This window comes from Mya arenaria, chromosome 6, assembly GCF_026914265.1.
Source record: "Mya arenaria isolate MELC-2E11 chromosome 6, ASM2691426v1".
Lineage (NCBI taxonomy): Eukaryota > Metazoa > Mollusca > Bivalvia > Myida > Myidae > Mya > Mya arenaria.
Window position 1 is genome coordinate 69,315,646 of NC_069127.1, and position 12,292 is coordinate 69,327,937.

At 33.4% G+C, this 12,292-nt stretch overlaps 1 protein-coding gene across 1 annotated transcript in view; it reads right to left on the reverse strand.

Moving 5' to 3' along the window:
• Positions 1-12,292, reverse strand: part of LOC128238250 (E3 ubiquitin-protein ligase RNF213-like) — a 144,250-nt gene that overhangs the window by 23,736 nt on the left and 108,222 nt on the right. Inside the window, exons 65-75 of the mRNA XM_052953955.1 lie at positions 11,757-11,944; positions 10,859-11,080; positions 10,386-10,576; positions 7,704-7,809; positions 7,386-7,492; positions 6,192-6,377; positions 3,765-4,013; positions 3,260-3,383; positions 2,851-3,119; positions 2,202-2,319; positions 1,607-1,723 (exon numbers count right to left, since the gene is read on the reverse strand). Of these exons, the coding sequence (XP_052809915.1) occupies positions 1,607-1,723; positions 2,202-2,319; positions 2,851-3,119; positions 3,260-3,383; positions 3,765-4,013; positions 6,192-6,377; positions 7,386-7,492; positions 7,704-7,809; positions 10,386-10,576; positions 10,859-11,080; positions 11,757-11,944 (1,877 nt within the window). The remainder of the gene's footprint in view (positions 1-1,606; positions 1,724-2,201; positions 2,320-2,850; positions 3,120-3,259; positions 3,384-3,764; positions 4,014-6,191; positions 6,378-7,385; positions 7,493-7,703; positions 7,810-10,385; positions 10,577-10,858; positions 11,081-11,756; positions 11,945-12,292) is intronic.

Here is a 12,292-nt window from a genome sequence, read left to right on the forward strand (position 1 = left end):
CCGTCTTGAACTGACAAATCATTTTTACCTCCTCATACCGGACCTCGGACGACCCTTCAAGGAGTTTGTGGTTTAAGGGTCGGCTGATATGTGTTCACGAATTTGTTTTCAATAGTTCACACAATTCAGTATGGTTAACGCATTATTTGCATCTATATATACACAAGTTTAAACCACATAGCTCTCTATACACCCTTCTCAGCAACCCCGACTCGACTTCAACAGGTCTTGAGCCAAGATACCGTCTTCAGCCTGCGTGCCACCTGCAATATATCGATTCCAATGCCCAGAGCGTCTCCATGTCAAGTTGAGAATGCTTCAAGTCAATGTGCGCAGCGTCTCTGCAACTCTTTGGCGGGTTCAATAGTTACCGGCCCATTATCACCGTACTGAACTCGATGCTTCATATACCAACCACACCGTCGCTATGAGTTTGTTACCGACATGCTCTTAAAGAAGTTTGAACAAGTTGTGTAATAGTCATGCCGTTATAAAAGCGATCAGTCTATTCGCTCAAGGGGAATAATATGCCTCTAATTAGCCAGTGAAGAAGTTTTGTGAATTCAAATCCGAAGTTCCTTAAATATGGCTCGTAATATGCATTATCCATCATATACGTTGATACAACATATATTTAATACTTTTACGATTATTAAATCAGTGAACGTCTATACACGTGAACAAATGTTGTGCTTTTAATCGTCAAAGCGTTCCGTATTTACTACATGTTTATATTTATGAAGAGAAAAAAACTAAAATATTGCTAAACGAAACATAACTATACTGTAATCAGTGTACTATTTATATTCTAATACGATTCTGACATCGGAAAAACCCTAAATCCATGCTTTAGATAAGCGAAATTTACCCAGCGCATAATAACACGTGATCAGCGGATAACAATGCATGTGTTCTATTGCCAAAAAAAACACATAAAGCAGACTATTATAACCCTATATTGATGTCGTGTTATTTATTTTTGTAATAACTTCAACAATTAAATCATATTTGAGAAAAATGTTATTACGAAATTAAAATATAATTATTTCAAATATGTGCCAGACGAAAGTGATCGGACCTTACAGATGCAAGTATATATAGAAAATGGTATTCGCATTTAAAACATTTACCAACGATCAGTATGGTTACATTAACCTTTTCTCATATAGAGGACCTTCAAAATACCAATTACTAAAATACTCCAAATGCTTATTTGATTTCGTTTCTTTTTCAAAAATTAAACATACATCATTTTTATAATGTTTTGGTAAAATAGTAAGTTGAGCGAATTTCATGATGGCTTCTTGTTTGAATTTGCATTTTTCCGAACGTATTTCGACAAAATCAATATTTTGTGTGTTAAAATGATCCTTTGTATAATTAAGCAGCTTAATATTTAGAAATAAATGTATACAACTTCTGTACAGTTTTATGATAATGACTTACTTTTGTTGCATTTTTGACTGAACATAACACGTAATACATTTTTAAAAAGTCTAACATTTACCCATATAATATATATATGCGTATGTTTTCTTCCTTAATTCTTGATGAATATGTGTAACATAATTTAACAATAACTACTGCTAAATGATATAAACGTTACCTTCACAGCTTCTTCCAATATTGACATGTCTTCACCTGTGAAAACTTGCGCAACCTTATCCCTGATATTTGTGTACACATTACCACAAATGATGAACCTGTCTGGTACCAATGAGGCCTACACGAGGAACAAATGTAAAAAAAAATCAATAAAACCATGAAAATGGATAGCGGAACACTTTTATAATTATTCTTATTTAGTTTTTGTCTATGTCGGTTCATAAATACGTTTAGGAGCACTACTTCGTAAGAAGTTTACAGGATCGCTCTATAAAGAATACAAAATAAAATGAGTTTTTCCATGTATAATATCAATAACATAGTTTCATTTTGGCCGACCATGATGTTTTAAATGAATTAAAAATGTTATAAATATCGCATAATATTTAAACTTGTTCTCTCAAGTAATATGAAATTCTAATAATGACGTAATCCTTCATTATATTATTTTCTTAGGTTTAATGGCTATTTTATTGTATTTACTTTTAAAATAAATGTAAATTGCTAATTGTGTTTATGGCGATTACTTTTTACTTTATCCGTTTGATCTGCTATTCTCCGAAAACGTCTTTATTATATATTCTACGAGTATTTACCTCTTTTTGACGCAGCCGTTCCACTCTTATCCAATTGACATTTTCGTCGACACTCTCACTTAGCCTGTGATACACCTCTACATTACAATGGCGGCATAACAGCTTCACCAGATAACATCTGGAAATCAAAAATAGTAAAATGGATTAGGAATTATTCAACAAAAATAAATTCAACTAAGTTATACTAGAATATTTCTACCGTACAAATAAACATATTTTCAATTCATGCGGAAGCTAAAACACTTTCAATTCCATTCAAGGGAGAATGACTTGAGGCAAGCATAGTACACTGACATATGGCATGGTAGAATCGTGCACAGCACACGAATAGTTTATCCTGAAACCATTGTTGCAAAGTTAAAGTTGAAGTGTTGCATGGAACATAGTTTGGAAAAAGTGAAAGGAATTATGAAATATATAAAGGATATGAAAAGTGCTAGGCTAAAATTAAGTCAACAAATGTTCAAATGATGCAATACGGACAAAATACAAATATTATTTCCAAAACATAAGTTGCCGTCCTAAAGGTTCGCTTAAATTTGAAACTTAATAGATACAGCAATAAATATTTATGTTTTTGTTTGGAAAAAAATATTGTTTATAAAAGCTGTAGCTTTTGTTTTGAACTGATTTGCAAGTAATCAATTACCTTGAAAGCTCCGCTTCGGGTCTAGTAAGCATGGTCTTTGTCATCCGCAAAAGATTTAACTCATTTTCATCAAGGGTTACCCCATCTTGTGTCAGACATCTTGCAAGGTATACGGTGACACGTTTGAGCAGAAATTTCATATTAGCTACTGCGCTAAGTTTAGCTATGATCGAAGTAGTCTCTTTATCAAACATTCCCTGTGCTGAATCAAAAGCCTTAAAACAACATTGTAAAATGTTCTCTGATCGTGCTTCTTGGTACAGCTCGTCCTGTAAAAAAGGAAACAATAATAAAAACTGGACAATTTGCATATAGCATTGTGTAAAAGAAATGATTTATTTTTATTAGCATTATGTTCATATTTCTTGCATTTTACAACGATGTCGTTTATTTAATACACACTGTATACCTCAATGCATTGGCACACAAGATTAAATATTTCGACAAGACTTTCACTCCAACCGTCCGTCTTCTGAATGCATGATCTTGCTTTATCGAAAAAACAATCTGCCATACTGTTAAATGATTCCCGGCTGAAATAAAACACGTTCAATCAAAATAAGATTGGAACATTAATAGGCTAATGATCGGCATAAAATAAGACTTATGAAAAATAATGATAAAGAACTGCTTGCAATACCTTTGAATCAACAATCATTATTATTTAAGATATATGCCGGTTTGGTTGTTCTTGTACGTTTGTTTAGAAAAAGAACACCTCATTGAGAAATTTTAAACGAATGCGTGTTGTGTGACTCTCATTATAAATAAAAGTTTATTATTTAGCATAACTTCGAAAACTCTATTGTAACAGAATATCAAAATAAAAATGATTGTTTTGTAAAAGCAAGCAATATTATGTAACTCATACTGCTATTTACTCCTGACACATTTCCTACGTGTAATCTTTATACCTGGATCTGATCAACATCTGCAGCAAGTAGGTCCGAAATACAGGATTCGGATCAATTCCTGTTTCGAAAATCGACATATCCCTTGTAAAGTGTTTCGTATCGTCTGATGTTGAAAACGTGTACGACAACAACCTGTCAATGACGTCGACTGATGGAGGACCCTGGTCATCAAAGCAGAGTTGCGACACCAGTCCCATGTAAAACGCATTACAACATTGTTGATACTTGTTGAACTTTATCTTTGCAGTCCTGTAAAATATTGCAAATAAATAATAAAATCATGCAAATATTGCTACTTCTTTTCAACTCTACTGTTTTAACACAGGTATTATAAACAAAATATATAAAATATTTAAAGCTAAATAGTTCAGATACAAGAAAAACGCACTGGATAAACGCATTATCAATGTAATGTATTTACAAATCAACATCATTGCAAGACGGAAGAATGAACTTTCTGTCTTGTCAAATTGAAGCAATTGGAATAAGACTTATTTTAACTGGGTCTTTACCTAGTATCGAGAAACAGAACTTTTAAATACTTTACTTTGAACAATCTGCACTATTTCTATAAAACGAATGTATAACGATTACCAAGATGAAAATTGGTACATCAACCGACAAATAATTCTGCACGTGGTCGCCTTTAATTTCCACTGTTCAAATCAAACGTTGTATTTAACTAACTAGAACTCCGCGAGTCGGATGTGTCGCCTGACGAATTATTTACTGTCGACATTATAGCTGTTAGATTGGCATGAGATGTTTTTTTAAAGCAAAACAGGAAGTTGGCCATCTTGTTGTTGTTGTTGATTGATCGTGACCCCTTGTTGTATTTTTGTAGAGGGTCACCCAAGGAAGCTTCCTGTAAAGTTTCATTGAATTTGGAGTGGTAGTTTCAGAGGAGATGGGTTTTTTTAAGCAAAACAGGAATTTTGCCATTTTTTGTTGTTGTTGATTAATCGTGACCCCTTGTTGTATTTTTGTAGAGGGTCACCCAAGGAAGCTTCCTGTAAAGTTTCATTGAATTTGGAGTGGTAGTTTCAGAGGAGATGGGTTTTTTTAAGCAAAATAAGAAGTCAGCCATTTTGTTGCTGTTGCTGTTGCTGTTGATCAATCATGACCCCTTGTTGTATTTTTGTAGAGGGTCACCCAAGGAAGCTTCCTGTAAAGTTTCATTGAATTTATACTGATAGTTTCAGAGAAGATGTTTTTTAAAGCAAAACAGGAAGTCGGCCATTTTGTTGTTGTTGTTGTTAATCAATCGTAACCCCTTGTTGTATTTTTGTAGAGGGACACCCACGGAAGCTTCCTGTCAAGTTTCATTGAATTTGGCCAGGTAGTTTCAGAGGAGATGTTCTTTAAGCAATTGTTAACGGACAGACGACGGACAAAGACCGATCACAATAGCTCACCTTGAGCACTTCGTGCTCTGGTGAGCTAAAAAAGTGTACAAGGTAAAGTTAAACATGAAAATTAACAAAGGGCAATAACTCTAATATGACAGCGAGAGATACAGTTTTTGTGCACTGCAATCCCCTTCAATAAGATCTATATATCTATAAAGTTTCAAGTTAAGATAACTCTTATAGTTTTCGAGAAATGCCCCGGACAAAATTTAAGCTTGAAAATTAACAAAAGGCAATTACTCTAAACATATAGATGCAAGAGTTACGGTTTTTGTGCACTGCACTTTCCCTCAAGCAGATATACCTACGGAATAAGTTTCAGGTTGATACCTCCTATAGTTTACGAGATATGCCACGGACAAAACCTAAGCATGAAAATTAACAAAGGGCAATTACTCTAAAAATATGGCAGCAAGAGTAACGGTTCTTGTGCACTGCACTTGCCCTCAATGAGATCTATCTAGCTATGCAGTTTCAAGTTGATACCTTTTATATTCTTCAAGATATGCCCCGGACAAAACTTTAAACATAGAAAATTAACAAAGGGCAATAACTTTAAAACTAAGAAAGCAAGAGTTACTGTAATTGTGCACTGCACTTTCCCTCCATAAGATCTATCTACATATAAAGTTTCAATTGAATAACTCTTATATTCTACAAGATATGCCCCGGGCAAAACTTAAAGCATGAAAAATAACAAAGGGCAATAACTCTAAAAATATGGAAGCAAGACTAACGATTCTTGTGCACTGCACTTGCCCTCAATTAGATCTATCTACATATGAAATTTTAAGTTGATAACACTAATAGTTTAGGAGATATACCCCGGACAAGCGAAAATGGGACGCGGACGCCGCCGCCGCCACCGACGCCGCCGCCGACAAAAGTAACCCCTATATGTCGTCTTTTCAGGCGACACAAAAACGGTGTGCATAAATAAGCCAAAACAAAGGAACGAGCCAAGTACAAATAATGATAATAAGCGTGTTATGACTATCAATCGGAGCAATATATGTACCATTTTTCTGCTGATTTATCAGATTTCCATTGCTTTTGTACAACTTCCTTGCAGCTTAAACACGCTCTTAGTTCCAAAAGCAAAAACTTTGTTTCATGACACTCGTCACAAAGTAAATGTTTGCATGGCAACTCCACTGGTGGTCCTTTTATTATCCGTTCACACTTACAGCAGCAGTTACCTTTTCTGAAAATAAAAAAATATTCAAATGAAAAGATAATATGACTTATTTTTAATTAGTACTAAGTCGAAATCACTTTCTCTTTTCAATACTGGTATCTACGAAATTAGATGTTGGTGACAGCTGTGGTATGAAACAAGATTATTTGAATATTATTCACTATGATTGAGTAGCAATTAGCCAAGGTTTAATAACATATCTGTCGTGTAGAAAACGGATAGAAAGCTGTTGGAAATGTAAGAGGTTATATTGCATAACATGTTGGATAAAATCATAAATAGTATAGCAGTAAAAGTTCCAGAAAAGGTGTATATAGAATATGGAATTGACAATATAAAAAAATGGTCACATTGTTTAGGCATTACTTTCAGCATATTCTTTATGACAATAGCTATACAAAGACAGAAATATATAACAGAAAATGCATGAAAATAATGCACGCATTGCCCTTCAAATTGTCTCTTGTACTTTAAATGTATACCAATAATAATATCGTTCTGGTATGTTCCATCTACAAGAATAGCAGAGTACACACAAACCGTAAATAAGTGTCTGTTAAACATTATCAACAGATACTAACATTACTTCGATATATAATTTCATGTACATGCGTGGTCATGTTCGGTTTGTTTTCATGTTTTACGTTTCATCTGAAATACTCATACAATAATGGAGTATCTAGGTCATGTAGTGTATGTTAGAATAACAACAAACGTTCTGTTTCCTAAATGTCGGACTTAAATGATCAATTTAAGTCCAAAATAAAACAAATACAGAGACAAACTCAATAATTTTTGTTTTATAAAACATAACTAACGTATTTGTAAATAATTAACGTACGCGATAGATGCCGTTAGTTTCCTGACGCATTCACTTGGTGAACGTTTTCTTAATACAAATGTTTGAAACAGTATTGCAAAAGATTGGACGTTATAATTGATTGACATAGTAAGGTATGTATGATTTACTTAGTGATATAGTACAGTTTATTAAATTTCGAAATACAGCCTTACTCAAAAAACATCTTCTTTGCCACGCTGCAGCACAACTTCAGCCATGCTTCGATATTGTTGAGGGTTTTAGCGTCTTTGACAGATGCAACTTTTTCTTTTTCAAGTTTCTGTAAAAAACAGTTTGCGTTTTGTATCTTCATACAAGAAGCACACTTATAACAGCTAGATTTTAGAAAATCTTGCTTATAAAAAGAATTTTCGACATTTTATTTAGTTCTGCTTGAAATGCCCTTTCCTTTGAATGTTTGTTGCTTTGATCAATATTAAGTTTTAAAGTTAAGTGGTTTATTTGTATATGTGTATAATACATGACCTTACCTTTCGCAGTGCCGTACATTGTTTCCAACTGACCATTGTATCATCGGTGCCAAAACAGACACATTCGACGAACAGTTTCACTATGCTTATTTGACACCATGCTTCCCTTAAACACGTTAAAAATATAACATGATTAGTACTACTACTACTACTACTACTACTACTACTACTACTACTACTACTACTACTACTACTACTACTACTACTACTTCTGTTACTACTACTACTACCACCACCACCACCACCACTACTACTACAACTACTACTACTACTACTACTTCTACTACTTCTACCACTCCTACTCTTACTCCTACTCCTCCTACTACTACTACTTCTACTACTACTACTACTACTACTACTACTACTACTACTACTACTACTACTACTTCTACCACTTATACTACTACTTCTACTACTACTGCTACTAGTACTACTACTATAGTAAAAACCAGTGTCGTTTCCTGGTACTCATGTTTTAAGTTTATATATATGATCTGAAGGAAAACAAAAAAGGACACCCATATATCGGTTTGATTTTTTTTTAATTGAAAGGTTGGTCAATAAGTGTTTTTTTTCTTCAAACTTTTAACAATAATTCTTTTTTAAACAAAAACAGTCCAGCATCCTGTTGGCCTTCACGATGGTGTTATAAAAATGTTTTCAGATGAGAATATTTTTGAAAACAATCCGTTTTAATTATAATGAAAATTCTAGACCCTATCCCTTCCGGTCCTATTTAACGTCGTATTCCAGGGCCATATTAAAAAACCTGGAAATAATTCAGTTGATGTTTACATAAACACCATTGTTGTGAAATTATTTCGCCTTACTGATAGAGATTTAAAAAAAATGTTTTTTATTACAGATATGTTGCTGTATCTTTGGTCGGTCAAGGTTGTTTTGTACGCCGTACTCCAATCTAGAGTCTGTTTGGTCTTAGACGTGTGACTTTCAATAGGGTATTCGTTACATTCTCGGATATTGGACGTGTTCTAGGATGTTTCGTTGTATTTTCATATTCCACTAAAGCCATATAAGAAAAAGAAGCCCATGCCGCTATTGGTCATGTCCTAAAGAAAAACACTTCATTAACAAAGAACGTTATTATGCTACGAAGCTAGGCCTATAATTGATTCAATTAGGATTTTTGCAAGTTTATGGTTCTCTACAGAGACCTTCACTTTGTTCCTTCTAACCCAAAATTTTATCTAAAGCTTTCTATATTCCAAGTTTAATCACTGCATATCATTCTAAACTTAAATTATTGAGTCAAAACTGTTTTTCAATATACTGTTTATTGACTTATATTTAGGTATTTACATATTAATCGACCATAGATGCATGAATGTATTTTGAATATTGATATTGACATGACCCCAGTTTTTGAAACATCAATCTTGACGCGTAGGATATGTCATCCCTTGCACTTCCGGTACAGGAAGTTTCATCAATATCCATCGAGTCAAACTAATGTTACTGCTAAAAACTGCTTCCTTGACTTTGACCCACATATAAAAATAGCAATCTCAAGGTTTTCTTGACATATTGTTCCAACGCATCAAGTTCCATCACTATATATCGAAGTTATAGAAATAATACAATTTTGTATTTTAGTAAAAGTTACCTTAACCCTAAACACTCTAAAAGAAACCCCAAATCATTAACATGCCCTGTGCACGACAGTTTTCATCACTATACGCCAATTCTAACAAATGTAAATTTTGAAAAAGCTGTAATTATTTTTCTATGTTAAGTTATAGCCAACTTGACCTTGACTTCACTGACCCCATCTGAAATCCTTATGTATGGTTTTATATTAGATGCTTTATATCGATTGACAGTAATGTAAAATATTCTTTACTAAATGCATTGAGCAGGAACCATTCTTCTGGTATTAGCAAAAGCTACCTTAACCTGAGCAGCCCAAGAGAAAATACTATGATATGTTTCATGTAAGCGTCCGACATAATAAGTTGCTTTTCCACATGCCAACTATTACAAAGCTATTGAGCTAAAACAATTTATTATATCTTCAATATCAGGGACTATGAACTTAATCCTAACTGCAATTTAAATGTTCGCTTTCATATAGTATTGGTTAATACAAAGTTTCAACAAAAATGTTTTTTCCTCATTTAAGATTTTGATCGAAAATATAGTATATATTTTAAGTGGCTGCGACCATGACCTAGACATTTATTACAGCTTTTCCAAAATCTGACTTTCGTACGATTTTTCAATATGAGGTTTATGCATTAAGTATTTTCGTAGTTAATGCTCGAGTTTGTTTAAGTAACACCGACCTTGCTCTTCATCCCACCGAACAAAAAAGCAATCCAAATATATATCAATAATATATAAATTATTGAGCAAAAACCGTTTGTTGTTTTAATTTACAGCTACCTTGGCCTTGAACTCCAAAAGTAATCACATGGTGTGTCATGTTATGTTAACATAATTAGCCTCTCATGCAACATTTTTAATAAAACCAATTATTGCGGGGTTTTTTTCTTTTTTGGTAACAGCGACTTTGACCTTGAACCCAAAGCAAACTACATCTTTCTATAAGCTGCATATACATAACGCCTAACCACTAGCCATTCATGTTCACTCAATTTTTTGCGCAAAAACCAACCGCCTGGCACCTTACCGTACTACTACAACTCATGAGTGAAAAATTACCTGGATACTTGTAACAGGTTTTTGTCATCTTGAACCACTAGTGGAATAGTTTTGTAAGCGTGGAAAGTCATTTCAACAACTGTGCGAGCCTCGTGAACTCTTGTCAGCCAAGTGTTAATTGCATTCTTGTTTGCAACATCATCAGTCGAGGGTTTAAGCGTATCAACCAGGCCATACAAAGCAAACAGTAACTGAAATGTAGAATATAACAACTCAATACAACAGTACCTTAAATATTAAACTATCGTTTTATTTGTACTTTTCTACAATTTAATCAAATAAATTATATTATTTTAAATAAAAATGTACAATTGATATAGGTTAAACAAAGTTAGGAAATTGCTTTGAAATTGTTTATCTCACCGTCATTGTTATTGATACGTTTAGCTATACCAGATTTATGACATTAAAGTAAAACTGTGTAACTGTTCATGGGATACAACTTTGGTCTACATTTTATTAAATAATCTTACATATCCGTCGGCTGAACTGGAATGTTTTTCATTTTGTTTGTTAGTCTGCACAAATAGACTGCATTTTGGCCAAAGAGCATTCATGGATCTAAAATTAGTAAGTTGTTCGTCGATCTGCCGCAACGCAAGATGAACGCTAATCAAAACGTCTGCAATGTTTCTCTCGTTTCCAGTTTGTGAGACGAGATTACAAGCCCTTTCTTCGATGCACTGACGCACCAACTACAAAAGCAAACAGTTTTTAACCTTTTTATTAAGTGTTAGATTATTAATGTTTTAAACAAGAACTACATGTTATCTTAAAACAATGCATTTAGTACCCTTAATCGTATTCCTTCGACTGCAGATAAAATTGGGACCCAAATCATAGAAGTACTTTGGATTTACTTATTAAATGTCATTATGATTTGTTTCATTCATAAGTTTGCTTAAATAACTGCATACCATGATAAGATTTACCATTACTCTTACTACTTTATTCGGGAGTAATGGGATAAGCCTGACGTTGTGCACGAAATCTGATTTAACCCCCCAGTGTTATGCCATTTTAATGACCGTTCCACAACTGTAGTCCAACAATCTCCCAGTAGTTTTATACATTTTGTATGTTATGTGTTGTAGATATGTGTGCTGTTGTTTCAAGCCCGATGCCATTGAATGGGGCTTATACTGGACTTGTTTTTGTAGATTTTCATATAAATATTGATTGTTTATCGCATTTCTGAGAACATAAAATATAGACAGCGTTAAAGCTTGAAATGAAATGAAATCATTTAAAGCAAATTCCTTATAAATCAGCAGTAACTCGTTATTTTAACAAAAAGTATAACAATAAAAAATCCAGCCAAGCTATGAAAATCAAATCAAAGTCCATTATCATAAGAAATTGTTTATTTACACTCATTTCTGAGTCTTTCCCTGCCAAATATTTCATGTGAGCACAATCATGGACATATGCAGTCATGACGTCTTTAAAAAGGCCCTGTGAATCATTTGTTTTCAGAAGTGTACTGCCAATCACGTTTCCTAATGGGTCATTGGAAAAAACCTTTGATATTGTTTCGATGATGTATCTTGGACATGTACCTGAAATAACAATAAATACATTATCTTCAAGCTTATTTGACCATAGTTTGGTTTAACTAGTTTTTATTTAAAATTGTATTATATCAAACATTATTATCAGCTTAAATAAAGAAAGAAAATTAGAATGTATTGAAATATGATGAAGTACAAAGCAAAACAATACTATTATTGAGTAACCAATAATGGTATCTTCTGTTTAAATTGAGTCCAATTGAGGCTTACTGAAATCTGCTGCAGATTTATCGATAAAGTTTGGCTAGAGGAGTTTGTTAAAAATAACAACAGGTTGCATATAAATAGCATACACCTTGATTCAACGTAGACGATGGGCAATTTGGGGGAAAAATG